This window comes from Spermophilus citellus (assembly GCF_964194105.1).
Source record: "Spermophilus citellus genome assembly, chromosome: 17".
NCBI classification, from domain to species: Eukaryota; Metazoa; Chordata; class Mammalia; order Rodentia; family Sciuridae; genus Spermophilus; species Spermophilus citellus.
This window is the reverse complement of record NC_138199.1, coordinates 59,193,279-59,206,830: the sequence shown is the minus strand read 5'-3', so window position 1 is coordinate 59,206,830 and position 13,552 is coordinate 59,193,279. Positions and strand designations below refer to the sequence as shown.

The 13,552-nt window shown below is 35.5% G+C and overlaps 1 protein-coding gene and 1 long non-coding RNA gene across 3 annotated transcripts in view; one reads left to right on the top strand and one right to left on the bottom strand.

Annotated features, from left to right (window-relative positions):
* Positions 1-13,552, bottom strand: part of LOC308636207 — a 770,476-nt gene that overhangs the window by 128,944 nt on the left and 627,980 nt on the right. The window lies entirely within an intron of this gene.
* Positions 1-13,552, top strand: part of NSF (N-ethylmaleimide sensitive factor, vesicle fusing ATPase) — a 156,636-nt gene that overhangs the window by 123,122 nt on the left and 19,962 nt on the right. For both annotated transcript variants that reach the window (XM_081271460.1, XM_081271459.1), the window contains exons 16-17: positions 3,625-3,691; positions 6,094-6,173. In XM_081271460.1, the coding sequence (XP_081127586.1) occupies positions 3,625-3,691; positions 6,094-6,173 (147 nt within the window). The remainder of the gene's footprint in view (positions 1-3,624; positions 3,692-6,093; positions 6,174-13,552) is intronic.

Genomic DNA, 13,552 nt, shown 5'->3' with positions numbered 1-13,552 from the left:
AGTCTGGCATCTAATTTCTTGTGCTTGCCCATCAAATCTAAGTCTCAGTGATCATTCTGCTGGGGCCTCAGGCCAGGAATCCATGAGTTTCTGAGGAGACTAGACAGAAATCATGGACCCAAGGGAAGAGTGATGACCTCATATTCCACTAGGGACTAGATAAGGAAGAGAATATACGTGGAAGGGGTGTGGGTATGTATATTTAAATTAGAGCAGAGTCACTTCCCAGAAGAGTTCCAGTCATTGAGATTGGTCAAGTTACAACTAGAATTGCACTGCCTTTGTCATGCTTAGCACATTAAGAGACTTAGCTGTGAGTGCTCCTCTCTCTGGAGTAGTAATTAGTGCACTGACTGCTGTCTATAAAACAACAACAGGACCCCCACTACTTTACATTAAATGACAACCATAGGAGTTTTTCTTCTAAAATATTTTAGGTAGCCCAGGCAATCAACTATGAAGTGATTTGTAATGCTTTGTGAATTATAATATCTGAGATAAGTTGGTAAGACTATATACCACATAGCAATTTATCATCAATATAGATCCCAGAAATGTCCTGAATAAGGTCTCTGTAGCCATATAAGCTATACATTGTTTTGAGAAAAAAAAAAAGCTGATTCAAGAAAAAATGTAGGATTACTGCAACAAGCCAGACCCTGGTCTCTCAGGCCCCTGTGGCTCTAATCCATAATCTCACAGTCTGGTGACAGAACTATATGCTTGCCTCAGAACTTATAGTAGAATTATGAAAAATGTTTTGAAAAGCAAAGCATCATTTTAAGGGATTCCCTGAAATCCCCTGAGTTTGTGAGTTACCACATTGGATGCCATATTGGCCTAATCTTCAAAAATTAGCAAGTAACTACAATGGAGCTACTGCCAGACTCTCCCAGTATCTTGAATTCCCCAGCTCAAAGTCAAAAGGAGCCATCATTTTGTATCAAGAGACTGAAATATCCTATTCTCATCCGTTCTTCCCTTTTTGGGGGGAGAAGATTAAAGGCTTTTCTCTTCTTGTTCTTCATATGTGCTCATGATCCATTCCCAAATCAACTTCTCCATGTTATTTTTCATTTCATTTGCCAAACCAGGAAGGATCCTTGACCTCTGTTTCTCCCTCCTCATTATGCTCACTCATTTGCCAAGTTCACCTGTTTTAGAGTAATTTCTTCCCCCTTTTCTACAAGTTAACTCATATTCATCCTTCAGATCTCAGTTTATGTTGTCACTTTCTAATTTGAAGATACCATCCTTGACTCCCTGAGTTTCTTTATGAGTCAGGATGGCTGAGTTATGCTACCATAATGATCAAGCCCTAAAACTCAGTGGTTTAACACAATGAAGTGACTATTTCTTACTCATGCTACATGTCTGTCATGGCTTAGAAGGTGAGCTTTTCTCATTGTAGTTTCTTAGAGACTCAAGCTAATAGAGGTTCTTTCTCACCTGTGATTCCATGAGAGCCAAGATAGGAAAAGAAATATGGTGAATCATTCAGTGACTCTTTTAATTTCTTTTAGAAAGTGATATATTTCCACTCATACAATTATGAGTGACCAGCTTCCCCCACTCTAATTTTTGTGAGGTAGGATTACTTGTCTTAATTACTATTCTCTCTGGTGCCTTAGTTAATATTTGACACATAATAGGAATTCAAAATATATTTGTTGAATGAATGAATGAATGAATATGGCAGAACTTCTTATTTTATAAGTTCTTAGTCCTGTATTCTTTCCTCTACCATTTCTCCTTGAAGATCTTATCCCTTGCCTTGATTTTAGCAATCACTTCCCAGAGAGTGATCTCTATACCCTGACTTCAATCAGACATCTCCAACTATTTACTTGATATTTCTACTTGAATTTATAATGCATAAGTTTGAATTTATTCATTTAGTAAATACTTGTAGATTATTTTCTGGTAAGGATCATGATAAGTGATATGAGGATACAGAAATAATTAATAGTACTTAACCTTCTGAGTGCTAACAATTCAGTATTATACAAGGAATAATACAGTGAGTCTGTAATACATTCACAATGTACGAAACACTGATTCTAAAGAGAAGAGAGACAAATGACTTTGGGCAGGATGGAATTAGAACTTGTGTTGGTTCAACTATCCAATCTGTTGAGCCAACATCATTACTGAAAAGTGTTCTGGGCTGGGTACTAGAGACAGCATGAGCAAAGTGAAGTTTTTATCCAACTCACAATCCAGTAGGGAAACAGGTAGCTAAGGAAACAGCATAGCTGAGGTTTTGATGAAAAGCAGGACAGTGATTGAGAGGTAATGGGGAGGGAGCAAAGGAAAACATTTCCACCAGAGGGTTCCACTTGATCTGGAGGCAGAAATTATTGTTGGTATTTATGCCAGGAAAGATGTAATGAGGCACTCGTTCAGGTGGCGACAATGAGATTCGACTATGATAACTTTTCTTAATTGTCACAAATACTTTAAAGACCAAATAAACACAGGCTGTTTTTCAACTTAATATAAAAATATTAGTATTATGTGTTTAATTTACTTTATTTCTCTACCTAACTCTAAATCTTCTAAGGATAAAGGAATATTATGATACCTCAAGCAAGATGCAGGTAGGAATCAGAGCAGGCTTTGCCATCTTGTGCACAAAGGTTTTCAGCCAGAGAGATTGGGCTGGATGCAAAAGTTGGTTCTAACTCATGACTCAAGCGGGATGCACCAAGTCCCAGTAACAGTTTCTGAACTAGGAACCACCATCACTTACAAAAGGGCTGTTCTTGAGGCCGTGGGCACTTATATATTCAACTGATACAAAAACTAATTTATCTTACTGCTTTGAAATTGATGTGTCTTTGCCAGAATATAACTTCCTTCACAATTGTTTTAATTTGCATTTCTTTGGCTGTCTTAATGTACTCTTCTTGTCTTTTGTCTAGTTTTATAGGTATATCTATCTGATCCTTCGTACCCACCTTTTTTTTTTTTTGGTGGGGGATGAGGGGGGAGGTGGATCTCATTGTTGCCCAGGCTGGTCTTGAACTCCTGGACTCAGTTGATCCTCCCACCTCATCCTCCCTAAGTTGGCACCACAGACATGCCCCATTGTGCCTGACTCATAACCAAGTTTTAATTCTCTTGTAAACTGTTTTACCATTATGATCTGACATGAGTTGATGTGATTCTGGTCTTTCAACGTTACTCCTGCCTAACAGGGCCACATTGTGGCTCCATATAGCACTTGAGTTACAACACTGAAGCCATGCTCCTGGAAGATATGAGAGACCAACTGATAAACATGATAGGATCTGTTAGTTGATTAATGATCAGCTGTCCTTTGGCATGCACGGGTGTGACACCTGCAGCTCTGAGTGCTGAAAACAGCCTTAACCTGATCTCTATGTAGCCATGATCCAATTGTGTTATCTCAGGCAAGTCATTTAATTGCTTTGGACCTCAATCTTTTTCCAGTTCTAAAATCCTATAATCTACTAAATTCTAATTTATTGTGGTCTGAAGTATTGGTGTTTTACTGTGCTTTGTTTAGGTTTGCTCAGGAATTGGCTACATTTAATGTTGTTGGAAATTGACATAATTATGGAAGGCAGTGAGATAATAAATGGTTCTGTTTTCTTCCAGATCTTTGATGATGCATACAAATCCCAACTCAGTTGTGTGGTTGTGGATGACATTGAGAGATTGCTAGGTGAGTCATAACTTTGGCCATGTACTCTCTTTGCCACTTTATAGCTGACGTCTCAAAAAATTAAGAGTCAAATAATGGATATTTATAAACTTTAGGGCAAGAGAAATATTGTTCTTCATCATACAAGGAAATATAACTCTACTTCTTGTGTCTACTGTCAATCATAATATTCATTCATGGTAAAATGCCTGTTACCTTTACTCTGTTATAAACTGCTTTCTTTTAAGGACCCATGTTTCATGTTATTTTCTATCTTGTACAGTGTGTCCTTCATAATAAATTATTAGTATTTTGGGGGGTGATATATTTGCTATTCAGTATTATCTCTGAGATGCCTATAACTCAGAAGTCCACTTGTAAACTTTGACAGAATGAAAGAAAGAAGAGTTTAGGATTGTAGTAAAACCCACAAATTTGCTAGAATACTTGGGCAGAAGTTGTAAGCTCTCTGTACATCCATTTCTATTCTTACAATACAATTTATAATCCTTTCTATGCTAATACCACAGAGTAACTGTGAAAACAAAAATAGGAAAATGAATGTTGAAAACGTTCCGAAAGTTTCAAGTGCTCTATAGTAATTTTTTAAAATATTTATTAAACATCTTTTATGTTGAAGTGCAGTCCTATGGGACACAAAGATGAGTTAGACTGAGTCTCTGCACTCAACATAGTAATTGCCAGAAAATTCTTGTACTGTTACATTTTATTCGTTATAAAATTAAATCAATCTAGCATAAATCATAACAGTGGATCAGGATAGAATAATAAAATCCATTGAAAAAAAAACCCACCTGGTGACTTAATAAACATCTGAAAATACTACCCAACATCTGATTAACCTTCCATGAGCTTTCCATAATTGTATAGTCATGATTTCAGATTCACTGTTCTTACTGTGTTTTCTCCACGATTTTCAGACTTGGCATTAAATTCTGTTTTTTCTTTTTTAAGTTTTGGCAGTGTTTGTCATAAAGCAAAAGCAGGTATCCATGAAGTCTCCTTAAATTGATAGTTTTATCTGATGACCTGGGTTTTGGTGTGCAATGTTTGATACATCTCAGCCCAGTTTATAGGATTATTTCTTTAAAAGCTTTTAGGCACATACTCATAGCTCTGTGTAAATTCCTTTATCTAAACACAATTGAGATGTGTGGTCATAGCAACACCACTATGTCAGGAATGTGTGCCCTCTGAGTATATTTTCACTTGTATGAATAGTTATTTTCTGTTCATGTTTGTTCATTTATTCAACAAGCATTTGCTGAGCCCTTACTACTGTGCTAGAATTACTAGGGTCTCAGAAAAATAAATAAGATTCTGCCTGTCTTTTATAACATATATTGGCAAAAACTAATGCAAAGGGAATGCACATGTGTTCTGGATATTTTAAAACAAAGGGATCGCTTTTGACATCAGGAGGCTGATGCCTACTGGGAGCTCTAAGCCCAGGTCTAGGTTGAATATATAATACTCAGAGACAGCTAAAGAAGTACCATTTATACTGAGTCTTTTTTGGGGTAGGGGTGGGGGGCTGGGGATAGCACCCAGCAGGGCTTAACCACTGAGCCACATCTCCAGCCCTTTTTTTTATTTTACCTTTTTAAAAAATATTTATTTTAGTTGTAGATGAACACAATACCTTTATTTTTTTATGTGATGCCAAGGATCGAACACAGTGCCTCATACATGCTAGGCAAGTGCTCTACCACTGAGCTACAACCTCAGCCCTGTTATTTTCCTTTGAGATGGTCTCCATAAGTTGCTGAGGGATCCTCCTACCTCAGCCACTATGCGAATCTTGATGTACTAGTTTTCTTTAAAAAAAAAATTTTTTTTAATTAGTTGTAGATGGACACAATATCTTTATTTTTATTTATTTATTTTTTTTTTTAATGTGGTGCTGAGGATTGAACCCAGGGCCTCGTGCATGTGAGGCAAGCACTCTACCACTGAGCTAAAACCCCAGCCCATTGAAGTACTAGTTTCTAACCGAAAGTTCTTTAGTCATCCACTCTTCACCATCTGAGGCCAGTCTTCATCACCATCATTTCAGTTATTGTGTTGCCATAGTTTGCATCAGTTTCTTAGAAATGCTCGATAAATACACTTGGATGCTTTCCCCTTAAAAAAAAAAAAAATTCTGAAAACCAGCTAAAATGTCTACCTGAACTCAGAATGGATATTTAGAAGTTTTTAGTTTGCTTGTTTTGAAAAAATGTACAGAAAAGTGTTCTTATGTGACATTTTAAGCATTTAGGTTACTAGAGGTATTTTTTTCTTATTATAGATAGTTGCCTGTTACTTAGGATGATGTTTACTCTTGATGTAGAAAAATCAGAACATTTTGATGTGTGTAAATGTATATAAGATGCCTAATCATAACCATGTTTCTCTTCCAGATTATGTCCCCATTGGCCCTCGATTTTCTAATCTGGTATTACAGGCTCTTCTTGTGTTACTGAAGAAGGCACCTCCTCAGGTAAAAGAAATAATAATAATAATAAAAAGGAATATTTTCACAGTCTCTTTCAGTAAATTCCATTTAGTGGTGTACTGTTTCTGAATAAGCCAGGTTGTCATAAACATAAAATTCTGTTGTTGAAAGGATTTTGAAAGGTCATCTGTATTGCCATGGTTTGCAGCAATTTCTTAGAAATGTTTGTTAAAAACACCTGGATACCTTTCCCCTTGAAGGAGGGGACCAAACAAACAAACAAACAAAAAAGCCCTACTCTGAATACCAGAGGCGTTCTGTCTAAAGGTAAATTATATTATTAACTGATTTTTTTTTCTTTTCCAATTCTTAAAATATCAAAATCTGACAATTTCAGTTAGTATTGTTTCTTGCTTTATAAATTCTCCAACATATTCTACATCTTTCCCAACTCTACCTCCCAAGAGAGATGATGATATTAATGTAGAAGGGATTCAAAATGTGTTCCTGTTTGTTGCATTTAAGAGTTTTTATTTGAGGGCTTTTAAGTTTATTTACTATAGGCAAGGCTTTTTGTTTGTTTTGTTTTCTTTTTTAACTTTTACAGATGTTGAGTCATCATTGTAAGAGTCTTCTGTAGTCACATGGTACTTTTAAGGAATGATATTATAGTCAGGCTCATTTCTATTGATGTGGCTACTAGAGACTGGTGATTTTCTTAGCTTAACAAATTTAAACCAACCTTTATAGGTTGGTTAAATATTGTAATTATATAGGGGCTGCCAGAGCATGTTTGGTTATGTCTCAAGATAAATTCTCTTGATTGATTCTCTGTGTTATAACCTTGACAAAATGCCAATCAAGTCATATTCAAAAGGCTTAAGCATTAATTTGGAAAACATCTTAGTGTCTATATGGGAATTTTGTACATGAATATATATATCTGTAGGGAAAATATTTAATGTTGAGTTGATGAATCTAATTTTTAATTTAACAGTTAAAATAATGTGTATGTATATTTTTCATTTAAGGATAAAGGACTATCCTGATTTTCTAGATTGAGGGAATTTTTTAAAATTTCTAGAGTAGTGAAAGAAATCTAACCTATAATACCCTTGAAAATTTGCTACATATATGCACTGTGGGAGGATTTTTAAACCCTCGTTCCATAAATCATTATTCCCAGTACTGGAATTTGAGCTTATACTAAGGCTTAAGTTGGAGAAGTAACTCTATTTTTCCCTTTTCTGATTCCTTCAATATTCTTATAAATATGTAAATATGTCTAAGGTTGATGAAACAAAAATAATCTCTAAAATGTATTCTGCTGTCATGTATAACTAATTAGAACAAATTTAAAAATTTTTTAATTATAATTTCTACCCAATACCTATGTAGGTATCACAACCTCAAAAATCCCTTTTTTAATGAAGTTAGCATATTTAAAATTATTAGAATAAAAAAATGTCTTCTGGGCATTTAAACTTATTTCTTGTAATATTCAGTTTTTTTATTTAAAAAATATGCTAAGAGTCACTTGGGAGAAGGAAGAATAATTTTCAATGCTATTTTGAACAACTTGTTCTTTACATGGTTAAATACTACATACATTGATTTAAATAAGATACATCTTCTGGCTGAAAGTTTTTTGTAATCCAAAATAGATTCTAATATAGAAATAAACAGAAAATGTTTAAATTTTGATTAAAAACTTAAGAAGAACTTTATATTTATTAGAATAATTGTAAGATTCTTAAGGAACATTATCTTATGCTTTTAAATCTCACATCTGGCATAGAGGCTTACACATATATGCTTCATGAGTAAGTTATTCAACAAAAAATATATCTTATTAAATATAAATTTTTATATCTTCTCATTTTGGTGGGCTTAAGTGTTTTAGTATTGTTTGAGTTTATATTTAGAACAGGGTATGATTAAAGTAGAAACATTAAAAAATAAGTAAAGTTCAAATGGTCAATAAGTACACAAAAAGAGTTAACATCATTCATCATCAGGGTAATGCAAATCAAAACCAATTCAGTGAGGGACCATTTCATACCTACTAGGTTGGATCTAGTCTAAAGGTCAGATAATAATACGATGAAAAAATTGACATCCATCTAACACTACTGGTGAGAATGTAAAAATTGTGCAGTCTTTGGAAAATAATCTAGTAATTCCTTAAAAGGTTAATCATCAAGTTAGCAGATGGCTCATCAATTCACTCCCAGGTAGGTACCCAAAAAGAAAACATTTGCCTATACAAATTATTGTATATGGATGTTTATGGTAATATTATTCATAAAAGAAGTAGAAACAATACAAATGTTCATCAAATAAAATAAAATCTAATGTATCCCTACAGTGGAATACTATTTACCAATAAAAAAATGCAGTACTGAATGTGCTACAACATGGACAACCCTTGAAAACACGTAAAGAAACCAGTCCCAAAGGCCACACTATACAATTCCATTTATACAAAATGCTCAGAATTGGCAAATTTATAGAGACAGAAAGTATATTAGTGGTTGCCTGGGGCTGAGAGGGGTGGATGGGGAGACTAGGAGGTGACTGCCAATGGGTAGGGAGTTTCTTTTTTGGACTGATGAAAATATCCTAAAATTGATTGTGGTGACAGTTGCACTTATCTGTGAATATACTAAAAACTGTTTGTTGTGTGCTATGTGAATTACATCTCAATAAATTGGTCACAGTTTTTAAAGTGTGGTTTCAGATGCTACTTCAATGATGAAAAGAGAATTATATGGAGAGTTAGAAGTGAAGGGTGAGCATCCAAGGTACATGGCTCAGCTTGGTTAGAAACAGCAATTAGATCATTAAAAAGGGATGTGGAACAAACTTCTCTAAGGACTGAAGAGAAAGGATATAGGAAACAGGAGTAAGAGATCTGGTTGCCTTAGTGATGGGAAATGGCAGGGATTCTCTTTTAAAGGAATTAATCTAGAATTCCTTCACTCTGACCTGGTCTGCCTAAGATGACCTGTAGTATAAGTAGCAGGAAAAATTAATATTTGTAATATTTTTAATTGGAACATATTTAAGAAAATAAAGAATGTCTTTTCCGTATCATGTTGTTTTGTAAAATTAGTTTATATTATCTCAAGAAAATAAAGGAAAAATGTTCAGGCTGATCTAATATCAAGAATGTTTGTAACTCTAAAGTGGGAGGATTCACTTCACCAGTCCATTATCACGTAGGTTTTTCAGATGTTTTCAGTTTAAAAAAAAAAAAAAAAAAAAAAAAAATATATATATATATATATATATATATATATGCATCTGAATGTTGTAAGGTGCATAAAGGTAGAAAACTATTATTTACCACTGGCAAGAAAACAAAAGATGTGGGCATTTTTCTTTAAAAAGAGAACTGTACATGGATTACAATACAGCAATCATATCAGTCACAGAATCCTTAATGTTGCATTTGTTGTAAATCTAGCTTTCACACAGAAAAATTGTGTGTGCATGTGTGCACATGCTCAAATAAAAGAATCCCTCCAGGGGCACTATGTTGTTATGTATCAAGATATTCTCTTTTTCCACTTCCACCCCTCCCCCACCTCCCGTCTTGTAAATTGGCTTATTAAAACTGGTTCACAAGCCCTCCTTTTTTCCCTTTGTGATTGCCTTGCTCTTGGATTTTCAGTGTAGAACTAAAAATTCAAGTCAGATTTCAGTTACTAGGATAATTTTCTTTGAATTTTAAATTTTTCTAAGTAAATGCATAGATTTTTAATGAACCTGGTATTCAGTGGATTTGCTTTAAATTTAGCTGGAGAGTTAATTTCATGATTGATTTATTAGCCCTTTGAAAGTATAAAAAGTGGTATCCGTAGTTCATGAAGACTGAAAAACATCATCACATTTTGTTTAGCATCTTTTTAAAACCAATTAAAAGCTTTTCTAAAATGGATTGAACAGGAGAAAATAAAACATGTTCCCTAGGTCTTTATTTCAATCAAGTTTCCCTGTGTTCTGCAGGAGAAGAGATCGAGGGGGGATAGAAAAATTGAAAAGGGCTGTCCCAGCAGGGAGCCCAGCCGGAGAAAAGGCTTCTCTGAGAACTCAGCAGCAGCAGCTCAGAAAGCTCCCGGCCTGCTTCATCTACATGCAGAGTCACACAAGGCATGGGGGCGCTCACCGGCACACAGAGGTTTCACATGTGCTTCCCTGCTGATTCCTGTGAAAAGCTAACAATTGGCTTGGAGGGTAAAAGACCACTGCAGTTCACCCTCCCTGAGCTGGACGTACAATTTGTCCAGTGTTAGGAAATGTCCGGCTTAGCAGTGAGAGGCTTGAAGACACCCCTCCTTCCATGAGATTCCTAAAGCCTTCTCTTTTACTTGATGACACTGGGGCTCTTTTCAAGTTTTGCAGATTTATGGAAGTTGAGGGGGATGTGCTTTTCCAGATCAGGAGGATGAAAGCCTCGGTCTTAATGTCAAGGAAGAAGCAGCAGTAAGAAGGGAAGGCCAGGTAGATCCTGCAGCCAGCAGCACCAGGGCTTTATTATTTCCCTCATGGGTCTCTTCTGCCACTTTTTTTTTTTTTGAGGCAAAATAAATTGCCCAAAAAGGGGCACCTCAGACTTAAAATGATGCGACTTTCCAGTTTCTTCTACAAGTGTAGGAATAGTCAAAACCCTTTAACTTGACTATTTAATTCTGGGTATTCTTGGCAGTGGTAGAAATCAAATTGGAAGACCTCATCTGAATATAACAGAATAATCTGGTAGTTTATGGAGAACCAACCCTTTTTCAGTGCTTTCCAACTTTTTTATACATAGAAAAAGATAACATCTGATGATATACTTGGGTAAGTTGGCAAGAATACCCAAAACTGGCCCAGCCACCCCAGGACCCCCTGCTTTCCCCTCAGCTGGTAGGAGTGGCTATTTTAATCCACATATCCCTCATTGGCAGCATACCAGTGGAATACTCTGGAAACTTACACTTCTACAAAAGAAGAATATTACTTGAAATCCCTGGCAGTATTACTGAAGAAGAGCTCAGAACTTACAGTTGTTTGTTGTTTTAATTATAAAGTTGTTGAAAAAAACCTCCTCACTGCTCTGGCACCTAGTAATAATATTGCCTAATAAGTAAGAAAGAAACAGATTTAGAGCTGGGGAAGGTATAATGTGTGAGCCAGTAGGAAACTGTAGAGTACTGGTGGGTGGGGGGCTCAACTAAGCAGCCATATTTGTTTCTCCATGAGTTTTATTTCAACATCACCACTGTGTAGACAGGCTGCTTTCTGTGTGACACTTTTGTGACATCTTTGTACAGTCTTACTTCATATATGTTATTAGGAAGTCTTGGTAATATTAGGCAACTCTTCAGGCTTTGGGTTGCTTTAGTGAAATAAGCAGATAATGAAGAGACTCCAAATTGTGCAGGCCTAAACATGAGTATCTCTGCATCTATCTGTTTAAAATTAACTCTGGCTAATGACTACAATATGACTCAATAAGATATATAACCACTTTAGGAAAGAGGGTTAGTCATTTTGCCAGACACATTAATTGTAATCACTGATGTGGTGACTTCTGCATTGAACTTCATTTTTTATTTAAAAAAAATATGTGATGATTGACAGTGGCCCAGTTTTCCCACTTATTAAGTCAATGAAGTTAGATGGCTACTATATTTTATAAAATTTCTTTAGGTTTACTTTGGTTAGTATAGCATATTTTCTTGGAAAGTTCTATATATATGGATATATGCATATTTTTATAATACACATATATGTAGGCCAATTTTTTAAAATGTTTATTTTTTAGTTTTTTAGGTGGACACAATATCCTTATTTTTTTATTTTTATTTTTTTTATGTGGGGCTGAGGATCGAACCCAGTGCCTCATGTATGCCAGGCCAGCATGCTACCACTTGAGCCACATCCTGAGCCCTAGACCAATTTTAATACATCAAAAAAAAAAAAAAGAATCCTTTTATAAAACATTGCTACAAACATCTGCTAAGTAAAATCAGCAAATATTTCAAAAAAAAAAAAGAATTTGGTTTGGCTTGTTTTGGTTTTGGAAGAGCACATTTATAATAGGCACTAATGCATATCAAAATAAGTTATAAGATACATATACATGGCATATAAATGCTATTTTCAGATAATTCAAAATATCTGAATCTCAGAGAAGTATTGATAGTGTCAAGACAAAATATTTTCTCACAGCCAGAATGTCATGTTCTGCCTCTGTTGCCCTAGGTAATTACCATGATATGACAACAGCTTTAGAAAGCTTTGGTTACACTCTCCTAGTACTCTATGGTGTCATGAAGTGGCAGATCCCACTCTTTATATTGGGGGTCAAGAAACCTGAGTTTAAGTCTTAGCTCACCTATCTCCTGGCTTTATTGCCTTGAACTAGTCCCTTAATTTATTTGCATCTGTTTCTTCATCTACAAAGTGTCAATAATTTCTTTGCCTTACCTACCATTGAAGGTCAACTATGATATAATGAAGGCCTTTGTAAACTTGTGGACTACACGTGTATAAGGTATTAAAGAAAAGAGATGCCTGTAGATGGTCTATAGGACCTTTTCAGTTTGTAAAATAGGATGACTGAATAATATAACTGCTATTCAAAGCAAGTTTCCATAGAAAGTGAACTCAAACTTTCAATTTCCAGTGCCCAGATACCACTTCCTTTATGTGTAATACCAGGGAAAGAAACATGGGACTCCCTGCCTCCCCATCTTACATTCAGTGAGACTTGCAAGCTTCCTAAGACAAATACTCTGATACCGGGATTGGGGATTTCTGTTATACAGGGAAGAATAAAGGGGAGACCCAGGAATTTCAGAGCTCAATAGCATAGACAGATGGTCACAGTGAGATCCCTGAGGATACTCCCTAGTCACACTTGTCCTCAGCCTTGAGACTGGCCCACCTCCTTCCTTTCCCTTGCAACGACTTATAGAGTATAACCACAGCTCTTTTCTCCTGACTCCAAGTGCAACTAAATGGGAACTTCATAGTTTCTTTTCTATCTTCCTATACCTGAAGTAAGAACACAGATCTTTGGAGATTCCCTAGGATTTATGCTATGTAATATGTACATAATAGCAATGGTGTAAGAGAGAAAACTTATAAAAGGCCCAGAACAATCCTTCACTATTTCTGTGTGTATTGGCATGTAGGTGGAACTAGAACTTAATGTTTTAAAGTTACAACTTGGTCTGTAACCACATCACTGTGGCAGCCCTACTTCTTACACTGAGGAGTAGAAAGAGTGCCCTCTAACAAGTGTAAAACACTGGAAACAATAAAGCAGAAAAAAAATCTGCCGAGTTCACCCCCACCTATTTTTAACCTATTTAAGCAATGTAGATAATATTAGTTAACGTCTGTTTTGAAGATGGTAGATCTCTACTGCA